Source organism: Mycteria americana, chromosome 5 (genome assembly GCF_035582795.1).
Source record: "Mycteria americana isolate JAX WOST 10 ecotype Jacksonville Zoo and Gardens chromosome 5, USCA_MyAme_1.0, whole genome shotgun sequence".
Classification (NCBI taxonomy): Eukaryota; Metazoa; Chordata; class Aves; order Ciconiiformes; family Ciconiidae; genus Mycteria; species Mycteria americana.
In genome coordinates this window covers 12,953,440-12,965,548 of record NC_134369.1, presented here as the reverse complement: position 1 = coordinate 12,965,548, position 12,109 = coordinate 12,953,440, and the positions used below count along the sequence as shown (strand labels likewise).

Here is a 12,109-nt window from a genome sequence, read left to right as displayed (position 1 = left end):
AATGAATTCACACAAAGCCACTGAATGGAGCTGTCAGGATCTGCAATGCCAACATTTTAAAATCTTAAAAAGAGACGAGGGAGGGAGAAGACCCCCCTGAAAGATGGAAAAGAAAAGGAAAAAATTACTGAAGAAACTGACAATAGCCACTGTCGTACTAGCATCTGGGCCAAATTTTTGTCACCGAGCAATAAGTAGTCTAGCAGCTCTTCCTTTTCCCTTTAGAAATGCACATCACTTTTATGGACAAGGTTAAATGGAACTGCTCAGATGGTAACAATTCAACACGTGCTTAAAGTTTTGGAAGATCAATGTTTTGGAAAATGGGAGGGGAGCAGCTGTGGCGGAGTAGAGCTGGGCTGGAGGTTCTGCACTGCAGGTAAAGCAGCATGAGACTGGCCATAAATAAAGTAAATCCAAAGTCTGTAACGACCTTTGGTGTTCAGCTTGCTTGTTTTGTCTGGTTATTTATATTTAGAGCAGAACACCTTCAGTACTCCCTGGGCACCACTAGGCATCTTTCTTACAAAACTTTTCATTGAAAATGGAAGAATTGCACCCAGAGCGCGCTGGTTTTGTGAACCCTTTGCAGATCGCTTGTACTGTCTCATGAACTACAGTTTGGGGACCACCACTGTACCCATTTGCCACAGCACAGAGATGAGTCTCCGGCCTAGGGTAGGAGTTGGCTCTGGCATGAAGGTAGATTTTTAAATGTAGCATTCGGAGCATAATAAGTGCTGAAAGAAAAAGCTGCCTAGCAACCCTGTGGGCACAGGGGAAATAATCCTTACTGGTGCAAAACGTCCTCATGGTTGACAGAGCTTCTGCAAGGCAAGGCAATTTTTCGTACCCCAATTAACCTAATACTCTGCTAGATTTTTTTTTTAAAATTGACCATTAAAATAGAGTATATCATGGTCCAGATAATGTGATTTGAGAGAACAAAACAAACCAAAATGAGACCTCAGTGCAGAATTTTTCAGGCTTACCCTGCAACTGAAGAATTCAGCTGGCACTTGGCCGTGTTAGAGAATGGCAGGCTTTGGCAGGCGCTAAGGAATTTCCTGAGTTATGAAAAGAGAGCACTGGGCACAGGAGAGATCACAGATAAGGCAGATCTTAGAAAATGATTGAAAGTGGAATTCTTTCCTGGTAAATTGGTTGCTTGATGCAGAAACCACCTAGGTTTCTGACAGCCCAAGCACAGCAAGAAGGCCAAAAAATGGAGAAGAGAAACATGTAGAAAGGACATGATGAGAAAGTGTTTTATTGAGACTTTTAAGTTATTTTGGTAATAAGCTTAAATCAGTTATGCTTTTAGAATATTTTTATTAGCTGAGTATTTTTTTAGTTGTAGTATTAGCAACTACAGTCTGGTTGGAAAACTGAGATCATCTTTATCTCTCAGAAATTCAAGAATCCCTCAGTCTGCTATAAATAACAACAGAAGCCTTAAATAGAAGGGGAAACACGCATGATAGTATGTTATTTTTCCCCCCATATGTAAATCACATGGACTCAAATACTTGATTTGATGTGGTGGTTAAAAATAAGGATAGATGGAAGGGAAATGCACTGTTGATGGAGGGTAGTGTGAAACGTGATAATTTCTAAATACTGTTTTGCTACTTTGGGAAATACAGGTTTTGTTGTAAAATGGCTGATGCTGTTGTTTTTCTGTTTTTAAACTTTTGCACCTGGTTAGCTCCAGTGGCTTAATGTTAGCATACAACAGTGCAAATATGTATTTCTCGTGGAAATGCGTGCTTTTGTAAAAGAGAGTGTAACTTTGGAGGTATGTAGAGAGGAATTCTCTGACCTGAATTTGCATCTTGGGCTTTCTTTGTAGGATTTTATGCTAACTAGTACTTAGACTCTTCATGTCTCCTTATCATACACAGGAAAAGTAAATGTACATTATTTTTTTGGAGGGGTGGAAAGCCCAGACATTTTACTTGTGTGGCATAGGTTTGATTTCCTAGGCTTTGATGACTTCAGACTTTCACTTCTTGTTTTGCAGCTGCCCCATCTTGACCGCTTTATGTGTACTCACCTAAATAGACCCACTTATAAATTTTCTGCACATTTTTTTACTGATTTCTCTTTGCATCGTTTGGGTCTGTTTTTTTTTAATTTTATGCAGCACAGTGAAAAAGTAAAACATATGCCAAAATTCAGTTGCAGTCTGTCCTGTCTAGTTGTTGATATAAAAAAAAATACCACAAGCAGCATGCCTTTTCAAAAGATGCAATCTGTTTTACTTCTGCCTAATTTTGTTTTACCTGTCTTTTTTTGCCTTTGGTTCTTAATTACATTTTTTCAATGCAGACCATTCCTGGGTATGTGAAGTTAAATCCTTAACCCAGTTCCTGTAGCCGGTACATAGTCTTCAGAGGCTTAACTCTGCATCATGCCAAGGGGAGAGGGCTCCCAAGTGACAGCGCGTTTAAGACCCAGTGGGCAGTGCGTTACAGAACTGACCTGACTTGGGACAGCATCAACAACGAAAGGGATGGCGCTTTGCCTTTCTTAGAAACGTGCTGGTGGCACAGGAGTGACTGCCACCCAGGCTCTGCCTTCCTGTTGTTGGTACTGAGGTGTTAGTTTGTGCATGCAAAACTTGGCCTGAGTTGAAGAAGTTGAGATGCGTTGGCTACCAGTTAGTTTTCAATAATTCAGTACTTCCTTAAAACTAATCAAGCATGGAGCCTCTTCTTGAAGGTCGTTTCTCAAGAACAGACATGAGTGCTGGTGGGTGTTAAGCTCTTGACATCATTAATGCAAATACCTTTTTAAAATGAAAATTTGAGAAGCACGCCTAAACCCTTCCCCTTTCTATAAGATGACTTTTCCTTTGCTAACTGAAACATGGGCTGGATGTTGAGAAGCAACCCAAAAGCAAGCAGATGAGAGAAATCTATTGTTAATGCTTTAATTTGAGTGGTCATTTCTTTGTACATATTGAGGTACATATTGAGTTATTTTCTTCTTTACTTGTTTCCCATAGATAGTAAATATAATTTCAAAGGCTAGGTGTTTGTGGTTGTTTTCTGTAGCTGTCTAATTTCACTCTGTAAATTGTGAAATTTACAAAGAAACACTTTGGTGTTTCTGCATGCCTCTCCTGGTTTTCAAATGCAAATGTGTACAAAGAGTCGCTCCTGTAGCTGTGTTTGCACTTCTTTAGGAATGGACCTATCTGTGATCACATTACTTCTGTAAACATGCAACTGTCTGAAGCCATCAAATCCTTGGAGTCAACTTTTTTAGTTACGTTTTGGTTTTTGACAAAAATCTGCAGGGTAGAACTTGTGCTGACATGAAGGTGTCACTTTCTGTGCATGGTTTTGCAAATCACAGGTCTGCTCTGGAGGGAACACAGCATGGTTAAGGCCAACAGCGGTGTCATTGATTTCTCTTCTGTCCTTAGGTCCTTTCTCACAACTTGTGCACAGTGTTAAATGTTCCCCATGACCCGGTGGCCTTGGAAGAGCACTTTAGGGATGATGATGAAGGACCAGTTTCCAATCAGGGTTACATGCCTTATCTAAACAAATTCATCTTGGAAAAGGTAAGTGTTGAATTCTTGTGTTCTGTTTTTCCCTTTATCAGGTTTTGTATTAGAGTGTCTTTACAGTAGACTTCTGCTTGCAGGAAGCATGCTGGGGTGAAGACACTCTGGTTGTGAGTGTGCCTGTGTGCGGTTGTGATGGGGCAGGTACTCTGGAGAGCCTGTGCCTTGAAATGGAAGGGTGCACTGTTCTCTACTTCTTTTTTCTCTCCTTGGTTTCTATTTCCTGTTACATCTGGCCATTGTCTAAGCTGTGTTCATGCGGAACCATGTTCATATTAATAAAGCATCTCAGCTTGAATTTATTTGAAAGTCTCCTGGAGCTATAGATTGTCCCACTTTATAGTACAGCTGTAACAGAATATTGTCGTAGACTCCTTTGCAAACAGGAAGGGCAAAACTATCTTTAATGTCTATTCACAAGGTATTTTAATAAATAGATCCCTTCAAATAGTTACAGTGGGTGACGTTCGGGAGTGTTATTAAGTTCCACCTTGCAAGTTCTTTCCTTTTGTGGCTGAGCACTCTTCAGTCTTCTGTTGTGCCTTGTTTTGGGGGAAGCTCTGGAAAGCCAGCAGCGTTTCCCCTACTCTCCTCTCCATCTTGTTCTAAGATAGGTAGTTGCTGGGTCAGAGCTGGGCTCTGGGAGCTGTGTGTTTGAGATTTAGGTTGAAATTTTTGAAAGTAGAAAAACTATCTTCCTGCTTTTTTTCTGACAACTTTTGTTGAGAGACTGGTCTAGGCAGTAAAAAACAGCCCACAGGATAGTGCAAACATATCAGCTTCAATACCACTGATTTTTTGTACACTGGGGACAGACGCCAGAAACCCTCAAACTTTGATGTTGTGGTTGCAGATACATAGATGTTTGCTTTCTTTTATAATGTTAAGAAGTCCTGAACTGACAGGCAGCTGAAAAGTCCAGTGCAGCAATTGCAGATTATGCAAACTCCTTAGCCCAATTTGCTGATTTTTGCTGCTTCTTTAGTCTACATTTAATACTGGTGGAAAACGTGATATGTATAAAATGCAGTCTGGCAGTTTGGAAGCAGAAGCTTCATATAGCTAGCTAAGACTTATCAGCTCCTCTGCCTCTCTAGTCTGTGTTTCTCTTATACTCGGTAATAGTGTCCTGTTTCATGTGTGGGAGTTGTTGGCTGTTAATACACATAAAGGTACCCACTTAATGTCTTGATTGTTTGATGTTGGAGAATCTTGGTTTGTCTCCAAGAAGTTTATGATCTTGTTTCCACTTCATGTTGGCTGTCTGAGCTCCTGTAAGATTCAATGGAGACCAAGCAGTTTGTATACAAATTCTGGGGAAAAAGAAAAGGCCTTACTTTATTTTGACCAAAGGATTACGGTAGTAGAGTCTGAACCACACTGTTTTTTGTTAATACCATTTGTAGGCAGTAGCAAGCCATTAGGTGAAAAAAGAAGATAGAGATGGAAGGCTTTTTCAAATATAAACATGCTTTATTGTTGAAGGGTGTTTATAGGAAGAATAGTTATGGAAATGAGGAGCAATTGTATTTAAATAACACTTTTATTTGAAAATTAAAGACCTGTCTACATAAGCAAGTTGCTGTGAATTTACAGTGTTTAGCTACTCTGGGATGCCTTCTTACCCCATGGTAAGAGCAAAGGAAAAGCTGCCTTGCTTTCTTATGAAAGGAAAGAGCATGACTGCATGTAGTTTCTTGTGTTGTTTTATTCATACACTGATTTGGCTTCTGATAATTGCCTGATACACCCATACCATTAGTTCATCTTAAAAGATGAAAATGTTAAGGAAGAGGATTAAATTACCTGTAACTTCATGTTATTTAATCCTGACTAAATGCTTGTAAACAGTTTAGATATGTACTATTAAAAATTAGTTAAATTTTTTAGACAGAAGGCTATCTTTGTGGACTGGAAAAATCTTGGTTGTGACGTCTCATCTTTTACAGATGACTTTACATCAGTGCCAAAAGACAACATGCAGTAGGATGAAGTCACTGGTTCATAGCATGTCTCCTTTGTTTAAAACAAACAAGCAAAAAAAGCAAACAAGAAACCCCTTCTTTTTTCATTCTTCCAAGGCATAATCTATTCTTTTAGATGGGTTGATTGTAGAACAAATGCTATTAATTTATGCTGGTAAGCAAAGCTACTAAAGAAGGACTGGTGCTTTATACCCCCAAATACAGAGGAAGTTCTCTCAATTTCCAGTCATACATCTTCTGGTGAATTAATTGATTTGAGCAAGAGCAACCTGCTCAAGAGATATTTTTTTTTGATCTCAAGATATTTTTGTTTAAAACATTAGTAAAATATTTAAAGAATGAATCCTTAGATTTCTTTTAAAACAGATATATAACTGTGACTTACAATTTTATTGGGAGGACTTTGTAACCGTTTGAAATAACTTCTGTTATACTCTTAAATGCAGTGTAGCTTTTTTTATTTTTTAGTGCTGGCTTACCCTGTGTTACCCTGCAATAAAGCCTCTTGATATAGAACCAAGGAGTCATCAAGAAAGGCACAAGTCAGTAGTTAATGAGGCAAATTGATTGCAACTAATTTCCTTTATCCAAATAGGGAATTTGAATAAATAGTTTGAATAATTAGTATTGCCTTATTTATGTTTTCTAGTATCGTGCTGCTTGTTACTTAGCAGACAGATGTATCTAGGATTTTCCTACATCTGAAACAAAATCTGTTCTTGTTCTATAAGTGTCCCTTTCAGGAGGGAGCTGTCGCTTGCCAGTATAATGGCTTCATAATTTGTTTTACTTGGTTTCATAACCATATTTTAGCATGTTCCATTATTTACAATGTATGTCTTTTCATACCAATTGAAAATGTTTCATTTTCATTGATGGTGATGGTGGTATTTTACAACGTGTCTTATTTATAGCAGGGAAGAGTCATAGTGGGGGGAGACAAAGGAGGACATCGTTCTAAACCTCAGGTTATCTCATCTTCCAGACAACGTAATGAATGCTATTTACACTGCCAATGCTTGTTATATTTTTGGAACTGATCTGATCACTGGTACTTAAGCCAAATATTTTCTGTATTTCCTTATGTTTTAGAGTTATTTGGTAGGATATTGATGATGGTAAATTATACTTTGCACATTAGTAGAAATTAAAGATCTAAAAAATTGTATGGATTTTGCTGCATTTTTCTTTTGATTATTTTGTGAAACTTCTTAGAAAGGGAAGGTAGGTGTCTCATATATCATGTTTAAACTGTATGAGTTTAAGCAGTTTTACGGTTGGAGGGGTCGGTTCATTTGCATGATTCATCATTTGGACAGATTCACAAATTAAAGTGATAGTTGCTATAGAGTTAATAGTGTGGAGTACTGTAGAAGCTTCCAAATTAAATGGTGACTTCAACTAATTTGAACAAATTATGAAGTACAGTTAAAAGCATATACTAGTGCACAGGAAAAAATCTCTTTTGTACAAGGATTTGTTCATTAATTAAGCAACAGAATTGTGTGATACTGACACAGGTTGCAAGCAGGATGAGTATTCTGGCTAAACACAATTGGAATTCTGGTTTCTCAGTAGAGTGTCATAAATTTCTTACTTTAGTTTCACATCAAGATGATTTCAGTGAAGGATTCATAGTAGAGTCTCACTGTAATTAACGATGTTTTGGTGAATCCTCTTTAAATTTAAATTCCAGGATAGTCTTTGACCCAATCTGTTTTTATAAATATGTGTTTTGTTAATGTCATGAAAAAGTAATGTGTGTATTTGTTTATGACTTTTTTTGACATCAGTACCTCCTGTTTGAAAAGTTTCTACTTTTACAGTTTCTTAACTGTTAGAAGTACTTTTGCAAATAAGTTCAAGTATAACTTTAGAAACTTTTCAAATATTTTTAATTTTTGAAACAATGCTTAGAAATGATCTCTCATAAATCCAGAGATGATATTCATTCAGAGTAATTATTATGTAGCCACCTACGCTGGAGTATTGCCAGTCAAGGAAGCCAAAGTAGCACAGCCAAGACCTTTGTAGTATGGAGTTAGCTCTAAAGCAATTTGGGTTTAGTTGTGGGATTTTCACCTTCCTTCCCTTCTCACCCCATGCAAATGTACTTGTAGAACATAGGTACCAGGAATAGTTGGCATTGCTACATGAAATTGCTGAGGAAAACTTTTATTCTTCATTGAAGAGAACTATTTAGTTCCATCCCTAACTCCCAGTATCCCCAGAATAACAATTTTGTGATTATATTCTTTATTTAACAGACAGCCTGATCATTTAGAAGAAAACCCACAGATGCAAATCAGAGTTATTTTGGAGATCCAGGACTTGTGTACTCATCTGAGTATTGCTCCTGAATAATTCCTAAACAGTGTCTCTGCTCCGGATGCCCCGTTGGTCCCATGAAGTCCATTTCAGAATCAAGTCTGGATTCTGAAAAAAGGACTTATATGTCTAAAGTGGGACCTCTGGCACAGCGCGACCTAGTCCCCTGTGCCAAAATAGTCCTGAAACCTCCTGCTTGGCTGCTGCCTAATCCTGGTGGCAGTAACATGCTGTAGGTGACTCGGGTTTTGACACAAGTTTCTGAGGCACACACAATCCAGCTTTGCCACGTGACCAGCAGCCACACGCTTTACCTCGGCCAGGGCCCGTGCCTTTCTCCACCTGTCTCCCTGTGGTCATGGATTGCTGCTGTGCTTTAAAATATGAGCTGCTCGTAGAGCAACCTACCTTATTTATAGTGCTTAGAGCACTTGTCAGGTGGTGGTTGTAGGAAGGGAGATTTCCCACCCTGTTGGCATCTTCCTTGGGAGTAGCATAACCACTAGGACATTTCCAAGGTGGAACTGCTCATCATCTGGGTGGGTGAAGTTGCCTTAGAAAAGAAGTCAAGCTTCATTGGGCAGGGTGGGGAGGACAGGCAGGAAAAACCTGGTTCTGGAGAAGCAGAGGCTGAGGGGAGACCTTATTGCTCTATACAACTACCTGAAAGGAGGTTGTAGCGAGGTGGGTGTCAGTCTCTTCTCCCAAGTAACTAGGGATAGGATGAGAGGAAATGGCCTCAAGTTGTGTCAGGAGAGGTTTAGATTGGATATTAGGAAAAATTTCTTTACTGAAAGGGTGGTTAAGCATTGGAACAGGCTGCACAGAGAGGTGGTGGAGTCACTATCCCTGGAGGAGTTCAAAAAACGTGTAGATATGGCACTTCAGGACATGGTTTAGTAGGCATGGAGGTGTTGGGTTGACGGTTGGACTAGATGATCCTAGAGGTCTTTTCCAACCTTAATGATTCTATGATTCTATTCTATGATTCTAACCACAGCCAAAGTAGCCAAGGGATAAGGCACTGGCAAATTGAAGGAAGGAGAAGGAAACCTGGCTTCTAGTCCTTCTTCCAAAGGGAGTTAGTTCACTTAGCTACTGTTTCATTTAAGACCCATGTTTCTTGTACGAACAACCAGGATGCTGAGCTTGTGGCTATAGCAGCTATAGCTCCTACAGCTTCTACAGCTTCCACCTTCTTCAACGGACAGCTGTAGCCTGTAGCCGGCCTCTTGCATCATCACTTACATTAGTGGCCTGCTCTGCAAACATGCAAAGTCTATGGCTTTCTTTCGCAGTCTCACTTTTAGTCCTGGAAACTGTACTGTAAAGTGCTTCTTGGCATAGGGTTGGTTTCCTGTTTACTTCTGTCTTTTTTTATTTTCCTTTTTTCCTCCACCCACATCAGTTCATCCACTTCCTTAGTCTATCTTTGACTTAGCCACTGTGGCTCACCCTCCACTATATTTGACCACTTACCAGGCTGGATAGGAAATCGTACAGTTTGCCGTGGTGTCCTTGAAGCATCTAAGATGCATGGTTTGGCCTATCATAAGAAAATGTCACTGAACATTACTGGTGGTGTTACCACAAGAGGTACAAGAACGTGTTTCTTAGACGTGCTTTCTGAAATCTCAAGGGACTTCCATTACAGTGCAGAACATGTCTTTATCAGTTACATGTTGGCAAAGAAATAGCTTTGCTAAGCTGTAGGGAGATAAATAGATTTCATCTCTAACATAAATTAAGGTTTAAAAAGAAAATAGAGGAAATGAAAGCTTTCACATATGTAAATAATTCACAGATGGGTATGTACAGTTGCTAGGTATGATAAAGGATAATGAAAACAAGAGGATTTTTTTTATCAATAAGGTGAATATTTGCAAGTCTGAGAAAAAGGGAAGGTTTTAAGTGGATTAGTGTTCAAGAAAAAAATTATTACATGCTTATGAATATCCTACAAGAGTTACGTTTGAGTAACATGAAGTGGAAAAACATATTAAAGGTCTTTCCCAGCTATTGTTCCAATATCTCTTTTAGTATATCCACATGTAGTTTTGGCTACAATTGTTTCCAAATTTGCTATATAAAATCTCAGTAACTCAGTGCAATAGAAGGGCAGTTGGAACTAAGACAGTTATGAAGATTGTTTGAAAGCTAAAGCTAATGTGCTAGAGGAAACGCAGAATGCAGTGTAGCCTCCTTCACATGAAGTCAGGGTGTTATTAACTTCACCAGAAATTGGAGGTTGGATGTAGATTTTGCTGGAAGAAATTCCTTAGTTCAACCCCATGCAGGAAGTCAGACGAGGCTGCTACAGTGCTCTTTTTGGGCCTTGACATTTCTTGCAAACTAGAATTTTCTTGGTGCTTTTGGTATGACTTAGCCTGTATGACTTAGCCTGTTAAACTTTGTCTGTCTGTTATTCTGTGTCATTTGTGCATATTAATTTTTCTTGTTCAATTTCTTCATTTTAGGTTCAAGGAAACTTTGACAAAGTTGAATTCAACAGAATGTGCTGGACTCTCTGTGCTAAAAAGAACCTCTCTAAAAGTCCTTTGCTGATTAGTGATGAAGATGCATTTAAAGTGTGGGTTATTTTTAACTTCTTATCAGAGGACAAATACCCTTTAATCATTGTACCTGAGGAGGTAAGAAACAAAAACTTAAGCTGTTTAACACCAGTTTGCTTAATGTCCCTGTTGAACTATGTTAATGTTTGCTACTCTCTAGAGATTTAAGAGAAAATAATTGTTTAATATAAAACTTGTATTCCCCTCTTTTAATAATGTAAGGCCTTGGGTGCTTTTCTTTGTCTTCCAGGGTGCATATGTGGGATTCCCACAGGATACTTTAGATATTGATGGCTATGCGTGTCTGTCGTTTAAACAGCCTGGACTAAATGGGACGTGCTGCTTGCCCCCCAGTAAATAGCTTATTTTGCTTTTTGTGAGGACTGACTGGTGCTGGGGAGACTAGCTCCAGTAGCAGCACTCGGAGCTGTTAAGGTTCTTGCTTCACTCATGAGTAGTGCATGTATGTGATCTTTAATCACTTATAAGCTTATATGTGATTAAAATTTTGCAGTTAGTACATCAGTGTGATTCTGAAAAAAAATTCTCCCCTCTGCTCTGTGTTACTGTGACTTGCAAGATGAGTCTTCAGTCTCATGTCACCCTCCTGATGAAAAGGAGAAGTACGAACTTTTCTGATGATGTCTGTTTCTGATCAAAAGCAGCCACCACCTGAACAGTCTTGCTTGAAATGGTTGAAGGAATAATACCAGAGAGATGTCTTTAAACTTTAAGTTCATGAACAAGTATGGGCAACGCTCAAATAGGTATTTTAACCCTAGAGCAAGATTTTGGTATCCCCACAATTCTCCCTTTGGGGAAGGGCGAGGGCAGAAGCAGAAAGATCAGAACTGAAGGCATAAATAATCTCTTGCAGAACTGTATACAGAAATACAGCAGAATACAGTGCTGAATTTGCAGTTCAGCACTGGAGTACTGCTTAATAAATATTTGCAAATTGTTGAACAGTCAGGGATCAAAACAGTCTGATTTACGTGCCACTACAACATAACTGTTGGACTCCAAGCTGTTGTGCGAAACCATAAAGTACAGATAACTCCACTATCAAAATAAACTGCTCGGTTTTGCCTTATCACTCACTTCTTAGCAGGAGACTTTCACTCTGTACAATGTTTCTGTTTTTGCCAGATGGGTGTTGACAGGGCCCTACCTGGCATGCTATATTCCCATGAGCAATGGGACAGTCTTCTTGCTTGCTTTCCTGTTTTTTCTGCCTGTTCTGGAAGACGGGGATCATGGTTATAAAAACTAAGACAGCTCCTTTCTTAATGGTGCCAGATTTGGCTTTGTTTGAAGGTGAAAGCCACTAATAAATGTCAAAACTGGGACTCAAATCCACGTCTCTGGTTTGTCATTGTGTTCCCTGCTGCACAGCCTGGCTTACCTGAGGGTAGATATTTCACATCTCCTTATTTGTTGATGTTGTTAAAAGCTTCAGACCTGCCAGCTCTGGGGTGTTGGCATTGCTCACTTTCTTCTCCTCCACCAAGCAAGCCCCAGCTTCGTGCTGCCTTCTGTAGCTGATGCCAGGTAACAGCAATGTGTCCGTTTGTTGGGAGATGGGCTGCAGAGTCGGCTCCAAGCCCAAAAGGGGTTTTCCAGATTTCATAGCTGCTGTTGTTTGC

The 12,109-nt window shown here is 39.3% G+C and overlaps 1 protein-coding gene across 1 annotated transcript in view; it reads left to right on the top strand.

Annotated features, from left to right (window-relative positions):
• SWAP70 (switching B cell complex subunit SWAP70) overlaps nucleotides 1-12,109 on the top strand; it is a 42,703-nt gene that overhangs the window by 4,803 nt on the left and 25,791 nt on the right. The window contains exons 2-3 of the mRNA XM_075502162.1: nucleotides 3,434-3,574; nucleotides 10,368-10,541. Of these exons, the coding sequence (XP_075358277.1) occupies nucleotides 3,434-3,574; nucleotides 10,368-10,541 (315 nt within the window). The remainder of the gene's footprint in view (nucleotides 1-3,433; nucleotides 3,575-10,367; nucleotides 10,542-12,109) is intronic.